Here is a 12,255-nt window from a genome sequence, read left to right on the forward strand (position 1 = left end):
ATTGGACCACAGCTGGCTTCTGGCCTGGTTGTGACGTCAATAAATCATCTATTACAAGATGAATGTGAAAACAGCCTCCTTTGTGTCAAAGTGTGTAAATTCACTGAAGCCCAAACATCCAGTGAAGTAATGAGCCACAAATTTCTTTAAGTAGAGGGGAGCATTTACAGTGTTGACAACCGCAAGCCAGTTTCTACAGACAGCAGTCTTTTAATTTGTTAAGATAAACAAGCAAATCAGATCCATATGCATTTTTAAGACAGACAAAGATTTTAGCATTGCTAATACAACATTAAGGAAAAAGAAGCATTTATCAAACTCTCAAACATATTTCTCAAACTTAAGTCCTCAACAATGTTTTCCATGTGCCTAGTGCTACTCTATAGTGATTTAACTAAAAGTGGATTATAATCTAGACTAACTGTTCAAATAGTGCATTGCATACAAAGTTTGCAGGCATCAGTGAGGACGTCCATCCCTCATACTGCGACATCCATGCCCGGCGGTGAACTGATGTGACTGATGCCCTTTTTAGTCTCCCACATTCCTGGAAGCTGTGATGAGGTAGAATGAAACCTGCTGAGCAGCCTGGTCCAGACTTTTGCACACAAGGTGAGTAAATATTTGTCTCAACATACAGCATAACCCTGCACATCCCACCGCAGGGAGAATGCAAAACACTCCTCCAAAGCTTCTTTAATACCAGTTCCTGATTGGAGCGGCTTGAGACTGTTGTTGGCTTAGGGTCCCCAGATCTCCTGTAGGGAATAATTAAAACTCAGCCACTCCGTCGGGGGGATCGACTGGGCTTGTGCTGAGGGCCTGAGCCGCTAAGGAATGCCAATGTGGACCCACTATGACTTAGGGGGCCAAAAAAAAAAAAACCCACCTAAACCACCTTGCTAACACTACAAATTAACTAAGGAGCTCAGGCACAGGCCAAGAAAGTGCCCATTCACAAACCCACTTTGCCAGTCTTGTAATGGAAATATGAAGAATTGTATTCCAAAACAACACATAGGCTACTGCTAATAAATACTAAATGCACATCATTTCTTAAATGTCAGCACTCTCTATAGATAACCTTTAAAAAAGTCTATTTTTCTAATTTGCACTTCTCTCATTGATGTCTTATTTTGGAATAAAAATCCTTCATATGATTACAAATGAGATATAAGCCAGAGTGATGACATCCCACACATTGGATACAGACAGGATGCTGGCTTCATATCATGGGTTCACCTCGTAGACTAGAAAAGACGCCTTTAAATATGCATGAAACAAATCCGTGCAAATATCCTCAGTTGTACTATAAAAACACAACTAGCAGGAAAAAACTAAATAAACACTGAAAAACAAGCTTAACGTTCGTGTGGAATAATACACAATGAAGCCATGCAAGCAAAGGCCTGCCCTCAACCGTTTCTACTCCTCTATTCTACACACAAACAACAGTGACCCTACAAATAAAGATAACGGGAACATCAAGACTAATCTCATCCTGGTATTTCAACATATAAGGCCTCTTGAAACCAAAGGATGTTCTTATTTCACCTGGCTAAATAAGTAAATTGTCAATTTCTTTTACACTCAACAATACTGTGCATGTCTGTATAATGGGGGCTTACTGACACTATGATAATGATGATAGTCATAAATTAGACGTTATCAGATTCAACACGTCTCTCAGTGACAGCTTTTGCATTTTTGACACATAACTTTTCTAACCACCGAACATGGTTAACCTGCAATTAATCCAACAAAACAGCAGCTTTGTGTACCTGAGGAACCAGAGAAAAACTATCTCACTTCAATGTGATCTAACCAAATCTGATCAACTAATATCTCCAAAACCGTACTATACTCTGAACCAGAACCCAAATGACAGAACATATTGGCACATTTCTCTTCACCGTCAGCTTCAGCATATTCAGCCGTAAGTGGCTGCTCGTCTATGTTGTCCTACCTGGAGTCTACGTGGAGCAACTGTTCTCTCATCACAGCTTACTGAGCCTTACTATAAGGCTCTGAGAACGTGTCCCTCCTACACTACTTTAATCACCTTGGAGATGATTATCCAGAGCAAAGCATACAACAGAGGCCCCTGTGCCCTCTGACAGCATTACCACACATTGATCCCCTTCCCACAGACATGAAATCCTATACAAATATCACATGGGATTATGAATCAGTTGGTGTGTGGGGCTTTGACGTGGCTTTTTGCCCTTGCCTGGGAACAAAGTAATGCCTTGGCAAAACAGGAACAGACCCTCAGAGGCGACACACTCCTGTGTTTGTTTTGTTTAAAGTTAAACACTTTGGATCTTGGAAGAGTATTACTGTTACAGCAATACCATCTGTCATTTGACTTTAACAGTAAAGGTAACAGATGTTTTCATTGCCATCATGCTACTTGAAGACCTGGATTCTAAACTCAATATTTTCTAAGACTGTTAAAAACACATCACAAGTAAAAAAGGAAAAGAAAAGAAAATATGCATCAGGTCCTCTCAGCCTTGATAACCAAGAGTGGAGGATATAATATAAAAAATGTGCACCATCATTTGTAAGTGTACATACAGTACATGGCCATAATCCAGACAGATTGCCTCTATCGCTCTATATCTGAGAGGAAAACTAACATTTTTGTCACGCAGGCTAGAGGAAGCACCTTTAACCATCTCACCACCCAAAACAAAGAAGAGGTGGTTGGGTATCAGGTAAATCTGACAGACGCATGAGCCACTGACAAGATTAAAAATGGCGGCTGGTGTGAAATGCCCACCCAGGTTGTTAAGTCACAACAACTTCAGACCTTACTAAACTCTGAACTTTAATTTGAATGTGCATAGAAATATTTCACTGTGTCCAGTAAGACACTGGTTTCTATTGTAAATGGATGTTGATTGTAATTTCTGCATCAAGTTATTGCATAATATTGAAGGCAGTTTGCTACAATGGACACAACAAAACTGAACAAGGTCGTATCACTCCAATGCATTAGATGCTCAGTTATCTTCATTCAGACAGTGAAGAAACATGCCTCTCAGTTCTTGAAACGTGTCTGCTCACATATGTGGTTGAATTTCCTGAAATGAAAATAAAAAAGGGCAAAATATATAAATGTATGATTGACCACCTTGCACAGCCTAACAACACAGCAAGAAACAGTGGGATTAGCTTTATACAATGACTCCTTCTAGTGGTAAAATAAGTGAACTACATGCAGAGAGGTTGTACTCCGTGTCTCACTAATATATGTATACCAAGGTCACATCCAGATGGCTTAAAGGACAGGCTTTAAATTGTTTTGTTTTTTTAAATAATTGACTATAAATGCTCAGGAATCTCTCTGAAATCTCACAAATAACTATGTTCACTGTCAGTAAAATACTGTGGCTCAGAATCTATTTTATACCCAAGTCATCTATTAAATATGTCAGATATGTTAACATGCATGCATGCAGTTAGCTCCCGGGCAAACTAGACAATTACAACTCAATGGATTTTTTTGTGCTGTGCAAAATGAATATTAGAAAAGAGACCCAAAGAAATTAAGTTATTCACTTATCATTCCGTACAAATAAAACACCCTGAAGCACTTTAATATAATGTGACAACGTTGACCCTCAAAGGAGCAAGGGAACATTGTCATAAAGGAGTGTTGGACAACCACCATCACCTGTCTGAGTGAGTTCATGTGCTGTTGTGTTTCTAATCAGACTTACATTGCATGATGTGCCTTCACCTGCGTGCGACAGTTGCGTCCCCAGTAACAGTCAGGACGAGTCGCAACAGCAGCTGAGAAAAAAAAGAAAAGAAAAGAAAAGAAGTCATGTCAACTTCTTATGTGAAGTTTTTACAACTGTTTCCGGATGGATGAATATCTTGAAGTGAAAACAGCTGCATTCCCTTTTTTGTCTCAGTTGCCTATGAAGCCTGTTTTCTTAAAAATGATTGAGATTTGACTGACCTGGCAGCTCGGATGTAGGGATGTTCTGTCTGTACTTGTAGGCCAGCTCCTTGAACGCCCGCAGGCCGCAGCAGAAGCAGAGGATGGTGTTTGCAGAGATGCGGCAATCTGAGAGTCGGACAGGACAAAAATGATACCGTTCCTTCTTTTATATGACAGTGTATTTATTGTGTGGTTACATTTTAGTGAATGAGTCACTGTGAGTGTCACGGTAAAGCTTCCATATGTATCAGTTTTAAAACCCTCTACGGCATAAAGTTGACTTAGTTTGTCAGAAAAGAAAGTGCCTTGAGTTTTGATGTGAGAGCTCACCTGTCAGGTAGTTGTTTCCATGCTGCGAGCCATCCAGAGCCTCCTGGCGGACATCTCTCCATGACTTCCCTCTGGAGGACAGGTAGTTCTGGTAGAAGGATGATGAGACATGAAAAACATCTTAAAATCACGCAGTGTGTGCAGACTTGGCAGTTTGCAGAGAGAAGTGACATTTACAGTTTATTTTGTTTAGACACAAACCCAAAGTGTCTTAGAATCACCCACTAACAGATGACGTAAATGGCGACCTTTAAGTCATCCATATACAAACCAATGTAAAGTCCATCTCACCTGGAGGATCTCTGACTCATAGTTGTTGTTGTTTAGCACTCCATCCAAGCATTTGTCTGTCAGATTGAGCTCTGAAAAAAAAACATGCACAACAGTGAATTTTAACTACAATGCATAAATGTTTCATTAATTTTCCAATGTGTTAAGGTTAAATATTCATGGGAGACACTGTCTTTTTAATTTGAGAATGACAGTCATCCAAATTACAGATGCTGATGACAGTATTCAGAACAGTATCTACCTCAATTAAAGCCAAATTAGTTACAGCCAAAAACAAATGCAGCCCTGCTCAGTGCTTGCTACCCAGTAATAAGGCCAACAGTTGAGAGCCCCCCGAGGCTGTTGTGCTGGAACAGATACATACCACTGAATCGTGCCAGGCAGCCTTGACAGCCAATTCTCTGGCACCCCCAGTACATATGACAGAAGGGTCGCTGGCACAGCACACCTGCCAACACACAACACATCATGCATCCAAGGTGAATAATGGAGTTTATGAAACAATCTAAACACATATGAATAGGCTGGATGGAAAAGTTGTACTGTAAAATTATATGTGCACTACTACAAAAACACTAACCTGACATCTTTATTAAATATAATATCACACTGTACTCACACCGACTGACTTCTTTTTGTTAATGAATTTCCATTTCCATTTCATTTAACTCCCTGCCTGTTTCACTCTAGTGTTCTGGCTGGGTATATTTGTATTCATTTGATTTGTTCAGAGGGTCCAACGAGTTCAGGGACCACTCACATTGTTGAGCGGTAACCTGCTGGCTGTTCAGCTCGGCTCGTCTGTCTGGCATGGGCTGGAGGCAGCAGGCGCAGATGAGATGGCAGCCCTGAGGGGGGCAGCGGTACTCCTGAGGAGCTGCAGACAGGACAGGGGCAGGAAAACACATTTCAGACAGGTGCTGAAGCTCGGTGATGTGAAAGGACGGCAGGTCGATTTCCACAGCACACAGAAGGGATGTCACGATTACAAATTTTCTTGGTACGATTATTGTCAGAGAAATAATCACGGTGCTACGATTATCACGATTATTATGCATTAATTAATTTCACAGCACTATGAATGTGTAAAATCAAATATAGTCAAAATATAATTACATTACTCATTGTTTACACAAAATATTTCAAGTATCTATTAATATATGACCAATTCTCAATCCCCAGGGGAAGTGTTTGAAATCTTCAGGTCATAAATTGTCATCTATACCAAATGTTCACATTTATTTTAATCATTTTTTGTTTTATTTTGTGTTTTTTTTAATACAAATGACACGCTAACATTTAAATTCCTACCGATTCAATGTTGCGTTAGTTAAATGGACCAGTATCTGAGCATTCACCTATATTTTTGCGCACATCAGCCGATATGGTTCCAACATAACCTTATTTGGGAAGTGACGGTATTTAGGAATCTTTACAATCAATTCATTGTGGCGTTTAATACCACGATTAATTGTGAAAACAAGTAATTGTGACATCCCTAGCACACAGTAATTCTTGTTAACCATTTCTGGTATTAGGATTCGAAGAATCTACTGTATCCTGCAATGTCCAGTGAGTAAAATGTTCAACTTTAGCCAATAACCATCCCATCTAATCCCCACTCATAATCACCCAAGGGGACATCAGTGGATGTTGAGGGCTGTTCCCCTGCAGGCTTGGCAGCCCCCTCATCAGCTGCTGCTTTGGGAGGGGCAGGGATAGGCGGTGGAGCGGGCAGACCAGGGAACCAGTAGTTTGAACCTGTAGCGAACAGCACCTGACTGACCTCCCTCCTGTAGCCGGGACACTGTCGACACACCACCAGAGGCTGACTGGACACAGACACAACAGGAAACTCAGCACATGGAGAAATGGTTCACTGCTAGATCAATCAGTCCACTACAGATCCATCCACGATATTTTACATACATTGTTCTATATAGATTCTTAAAGGGATAGCTCAACATTTTGGCAAATTGGCCCCTTGCCATAATCCCTATAGTTTTAGGAGTAGGTTCGTTACCTTTAATTGTCGGTGCAAGTTATTTTTAGAACGGTGGAGCAGAGCCACAAGCTGCTCAGAGCTACGCTACAGTAGCTCATGAGATTTCTTGGTTTCCCTCATCAAACTAATCAAATACACAATCCAACAACTCCAAACACTCTGGTGGACAAGTTGTGACCTGCACATTCACCACGCTATGAGATAATAACCGAACGCTATGAGACCGAGTTGTTTTCGAGGTAAATTCATGCGAAACCGCTGATGCACGTTCCCATCTGGGATGTTTTTCTCTGCATTTGCCTCGAAAACAACTCTGTCTCGTCAAAAGGTAACGAACCTACTCCTAAAACTATAGGGATTATGGCAATGGGCCAATTTGCCAAAATGTTGAACTATCCCTTTAATGATTACCTATGCAACAAGTTGTTAGAAATATTTGATATTGGGTTTCCTGTAAATGCAAAAAGTCAGAGCTTTTACCTAAAGTCTGAGGAGTCACTGTCGTTATCGGAGAACTCAAAGAGGTAATCTGAACTGCCCTCCTCATCAGAGAACGACCGCTCAACTTTCGGCTGCAACATGTCCTGAGTTATCTTGTTACGGCTGTCCATGCTCTTCAGATCCTCCTCACTTCGACATTTTTCTGTGGGACAGAAAGGAGCACATAAACATTCAAAGGGTCAATATCTAATAAGAATTTGAGGGAATATACTACACTACAGTCTATACCACTAAATTATAACGTAAGTAGACCAGGTGCAACTCCTCCTCTCCTGTTTTACACCGTGTTAAATGATCTGATGTGCTGAGACCTGGGTGCTGAAGGAGGTAGGCCTCCACCAGATTGTTGAGGATGTGGTTCTTATGAATCCTCTCCACAGGGCAGCGACAGGTGGGGCAAAGTGAAGAACGCTCCATCCAGCCTGAGTAGCAGGCAGCGCAGAAGACATGCATGCAGGGCTGCAAGCTGGAGCAACAACAACACACTCTGAATTATTTACATATTATGTATGTTAGTGCCTTACAAGACCAGAATCCATGTGGTGCGACCCCTCCTCTATGGCCCTTGTGATCTTACCCAACACAGTCATGCAGCAGGTCCTGGCAAATGACACATGTCAGGGTCTCCTCCATCTTGTCTGTTTTAGTCGCTTCCACTGGAGGTTTAGACAAAAGACTCCCAAGACTTCCCCTGGCTGAACCAGCCACTTCAGTACTGGAGGTATGTGGCAAACCAGAACCAAAGTCTTGATCTGTGGACACAGAAATATATAGGTTATATTAAATGTTTATGGGAATTGACTAGATTTGCTCACAAAAAACTCCTAAGCCAGCTGTATGGTTGAAAATACATGTTTAGGGTTAGAACAAATGCTCCTAGTAGAGCCCCCATATAATTTAAATCTCCTGTGAATAATCAATGAAAACCAGGTTAATATCAATAATAAAAATAAAAATAAAAACAGCAACCAACCATCATCTTTTCTCCTGCGCTTGCTTTCTGGCTCCATGTTATCCAAGTCCTCTTTAGCTTCATCTGATGAACATAAGAGAACCAACAGACCTGGGTCAAACAGTCATACTTCCATAGGTGATACACTGGGGATGTGTCATACTATACAATTCATGATTAATGAATGTTAAAGAGACAAAGAAGAAGAGAATAAACACTAAAAAACACAAAGGTCATTTACCCTGCCATCTAGTAATTATGTTTGATGACTGTAAGGGTAGCTTGTTCCTAAATATTTTGAGGGAATTGGCTAAATCTATCACTATCAAGCTGGGATTTGGGAGGAGGAAAAAGTAATTTCAAGAAGAAGCTCTGTCTGCATCTGTCTACTCCTTTAACATCTATGAATCTGCTATAACAGTTATATGTGCGCACTGTAGATCTTACAATATGCTGCGATATCAAGACATGGTGATATTATTATTGCCTTAAAGACCCCACTTTAACAGCACTGTACATTAGCATGGACCTACCAGAGGCAGGAGAGGCGGGGGTTGCCATGGGGCCAGAGGTGAGAGGGCTCTCGATACAGAAGTGGGAAGTGGAGGTGGAGGGCCGAGGTTCCTCCTGAGTTGGAGCCTTTGTGAGCATCACGGGCTCCACAGAAAGCACCATATCTGAAGCTGGAACAGGATCAGGACTGCAGGCTGGTCTGTCCATCTCTGAAGTTCAGATACAGAGTGAGGGGTTCGGGTTACCGGTGTAGCTGTGGAAGTAAAGTGACGGAACTGGACAAAGAGAGCCACTCTGCTTACCATAGCTATCTTGGGAAATAGCTTGCTCCGTTTTGATTGAGTGGTAAACATAGGCGATGTCTACAGGGAGACAAGAGAAGAGGTTGTCCATCTGTCCTTCTTACACATTCATATAAATATATCATTTAACATTTAACATTTAACAAGAGGAACTCACTTTGTTCTGGCTCACTTTTCCTATATACAAAGTAGATGACATCGCCATTTTGCAGCATGTGAGTTTGCTTTTTGACCAGTTTAGATGTGTTGATCACGGTGCCATTAGTGCTGCAGACAAACAAATGTGCAATTATTTTTCCCTGTGCACTGTAAAGATGTGTTGTGTTTGCTTCATGAAAGGACAAGTATGGTTTCACATTTACAAACAGTTTGTTTAGTGAAGCTTCTAGTTAACACATGATACATGCAACATCTCTCTTTTACAGGTAAGTTGACATTTAGCATACAGTACCTCATGTCTTCAAGCCACACCAGCCCTGAGCTTTCATCTTGCACAATCTTGCAGTGCTCCCCTGAGACTAGCTTGCTGGCCGGAAATGACAGGTAACATCCTAATAAGGATTTTTTTTTAAAAGAAAAGAAAGAAATAGATGTAAATTAAATAAAACACCACTATAGGGCTCTCTATCTTACTCCACAACTTACTAATTGTTTTCAGCTCTCCTGAAGGGAGTGTAATGAATAATACATATTTATATTGTGTGTATCATCATCACAACAAAACACATTCTCTGTGATTGTATCTGATATGTCAATGCACTTCTACAGCCTAATTTATAAAAATATATACATACATACTAAATTTTACCTCACACCACTGTGATTCACCTGAAACTGTTGCCATGCCATTTTTAAATCTATTAATGCTCAGACGTAAGCTAACCAATTAAAGCTAGTTGCTTTGCATTGCAAAGAAGTAGCCCCCAAAAGCTCCCAACAAAGCAGACACTGGGGGAAATATAGGCCTAACCTTTTCTAAAGCAAAACCCATACAAAAAAAACTCTACTTAATATTCCACACACACGTTCTCAATGGACGCCTTTTGTTATCATCACAAGGGGCTGTCTAAGTTTGGTGCACTAAAGAAGGCTTTGTGTTTTCAAGGGGGAGGTTTCAAAGGTCCTAGACACTGGCGGTAACGTCTACGCTACAGACAGGATTGTCTTTTATTACTAGGTAGCCCGTTTTCTCAACTTCTCAGAACAAAAAATGTTAGTTTTCTGAAATAAGATATGAAGCAAATCTCTGTTGCTCATTCCATGGCATCCATGAAGCAACTGACCTTTTTTTCTACCGACGGTGCATTCCCTGTTGAAGAGCAGGACAGTCTCACTAGAGTCGACTTTGACCAGTTTCCCCCAGGGTCGTCCTCTCCGACTACCGTCCATCTCCTGAGGCCTTTTCTGTAGGAAATTAGGAGAAAACAGAACAAGACAGTTTTAAACAAATATTCTTCTCCGTGTAGGTATAAGACATAATTGTTACCACTGTGCCATTGTTTTATAGTCTACTAGGAGCATGACATGGTAACAAAGAGAAAGTGAAATTATGTAAACAGTGTATCACACCACAATCAAACATTTTATTTGGCCATTTATGTTGTAGGCGGTTCTGTCTGGCCTGGTGGCAGATGTCTGATTAGGTAGAGAAATCTGACTTCTGAAGAAACTCACCCTCATAAAACAAGATACAAACACTTACAGAGAAGAAACCACAATCCTGTTCACTCAAAACAAAACAAAAACCAAAAACTAAATGTGATTATTTCAATAAGATAACAATTTATAGAACTGAGAAATGTTTAATTCTCTTTCTCCTAAGCCAAAACACAGATATGAGAAGCAGCCAGTTGTGAGTTTGAGTTTGATTTTGACGCCATTGCTTTTAAATACCTCCGGTGTTGTGTTGCCGAACTCACATGTGCGCTTTATGGACTCAGATACAACAATGTAACCGGTCATACAGACACACAGCCTCTCAAATACACAACACAACATTAAACTGAAGAAGTTTCTCACGAAGTTTGGCAAAGAAAGAAATCCCCAGGACTTAGTCCAGTCCGCTAACCACCTAGCTTCACTGTCCTGTCCTGTCCTGGGCTCCTGGGCTTCAGTCTTCAGCCGCCTGCACCGTCACAACCTGAAGCTAACAGACTGAACCTAACAGACTGAACCTAACAGACTGAACCTAACAGACTGAACCTAACAGACTGAAACTAACCCTGGTTTCTATCAGAAATCACTGTGGGACATGTTTCATCGCTGCTGATATCAACAACAGTCGACGTGAACACACAACTTGGTTGACACTAAGCTAACGCAGCAGCTAGCGCTAGCATCCCCCCGCACCGAGTATCTACCCAGGAGAAAACACACCGGTAGGCTTCACACAACTACCGTCCCCGGTGTGTTTATCTCAGGCTATCACCGTCACTTTACCGTCACCAGATGAGGCTGCTGTCCCGGTGGCTCTGAACAAACCCGCTTCTTGTCCTCATGATCCAGCTACAGCTGCAGATGCTGCACTTCCTGCCTGGCTCAGGGTGACAAGATGATCAGCTGATGGAGGAGGGGCAGGAGGGGCAGGAGGGAGGGGCAGGAGGGGGTGGAGGGGCAGGGTGGAGGGGCAGGAGGGGGTGGAGGGGCAGGGTGGAGGGGCAGGAGGGGCAGGGTGGGCTGGTGTTTAAACCTGCACGGTGATCCATGTGCTGCTGCTGAGGCTGCCATCCACTCAGCCAGCTGCTGGGCTGCTGGGCCACAGTAACACATGGTTAACTTCATGATGTAGAAGTATTCACGGGATAGCTAAAATTTACATGGGAGTTTCACTATTTAACATAGCCTACATTATGGAAAGTAGGATATTCAGATTCCCTTAATTTTGTTTGTTGCAGCAGCCTTAGGCCTATGTTAAAATCAATAACATTCATTTTTTTCCCTCATCCATCTATTTTATTATTTATTATTAACCAGGCAGAATCAATTAAGAACAAGTTCTTATTTACAATGATGGCCTGACAAGAGGCATAAGCTTCTTGGGGGGTGGGGGTGGGGGGGGGGATTAAAAGACAATAGCAAATATGCACAACTATAGGACATTCAGCAGAAAACAAGGCATAAAAGTTAATAACAAGGATATTCAAGCATAAAAAGACAAGATTTTTTTTACAAGCATAAAAGAGTAAATAGCCAAGGTTTTTACAGACATTACAGGATTCTTCAGAGAGCAGTGTGTCACAGAAAGTGGCCTAGGCCGACAGCGGCAGGTAGGCTATGGGCATGCAACAAGCAGAAAACTGAGGAAAAGGGTTAAATAGTTGAATAGTTAAATAGTAGGGAAGCAGCTGCAAGAATCTGTAAAAAGGTGTGAGATGGCGTCTTTGAAGGCCAGGATGGAGATCTACAC

The 12,255-nt window shown here is 41.5% G+C and overlaps 1 protein-coding gene across 1 annotated transcript; it reads right to left on the minus strand.

Annotated features, from left to right (window-relative positions):
• Positions 1-300: 300 nt before the first annotated feature.
• Positions 301-11,410, minus strand: chfr (checkpoint with forkhead and ring finger domains, E3 ubiquitin protein ligase). The gene is made up of 18 exons (XM_085787882.1): positions 11,289-11,410; positions 10,133-10,253; positions 9,301-9,400; positions 9,007-9,116; positions 8,850-8,909; positions 8,568-8,756; positions 8,056-8,118; positions 7,660-7,834; positions 7,394-7,548; positions 7,062-7,224; positions 6,209-6,408; positions 5,337-5,453; positions 4,941-5,024; positions 4,577-4,647; positions 4,286-4,373; positions 3,974-4,081; positions 3,729-3,801; positions 301-3,089 (listed from the first exon to the last, which is right to left on the minus strand). The coding sequence occupies exons 2-18, from the start codon at positions 10,236-10,238 to the stop codon at positions 3,047-3,049; spliced, it is 1,905 nt and encodes a 634-aa protein (XP_085644008.1). The 5' UTR covers positions 10,239-10,253; positions 11,289-11,410; the 3' UTR covers positions 301-3,046.
• Positions 11,411-12,255: the final 845 nt, after the last annotated feature.

The sequence above is a fragment of the Trachurus japonicus genome, chromosome 9, assembly GCF_045865225.1.
Source record: "Trachurus japonicus isolate A0001 chromosome 9, Traja_1.0".
NCBI lineage: Eukaryota > Metazoa > Chordata > Actinopteri > Carangiformes > Carangidae > Trachurus > Trachurus japonicus.

What these genes read in the sequence shown, in the direction of transcription:
- chfr (XM_085787882.1), bottom strand. Translation starts at nt 10,238, where the DNA reads ATGGACGGTAGTCGGAGAGGACGACCCTGGGGGAAACTGGTCAAAGTC. An exon ending in TATTTCCCAAGATAGCTATG is followed by an intron (nt 8,757 to 8,849) that starts GTAAGCAGAGTG and finishes TCTGAACTTCAG; the next exon opens with AGATGGACAGACCAGCCTGC. An exon ending in CTACCTCCTTCAGCACCCAG is followed by an intron (nt 7,225 to 7,393) that starts GTCTCAGCACAT and finishes TCTGTCCCACAG; the next exon opens with AAAAATGTCGAAGTGAGGAG.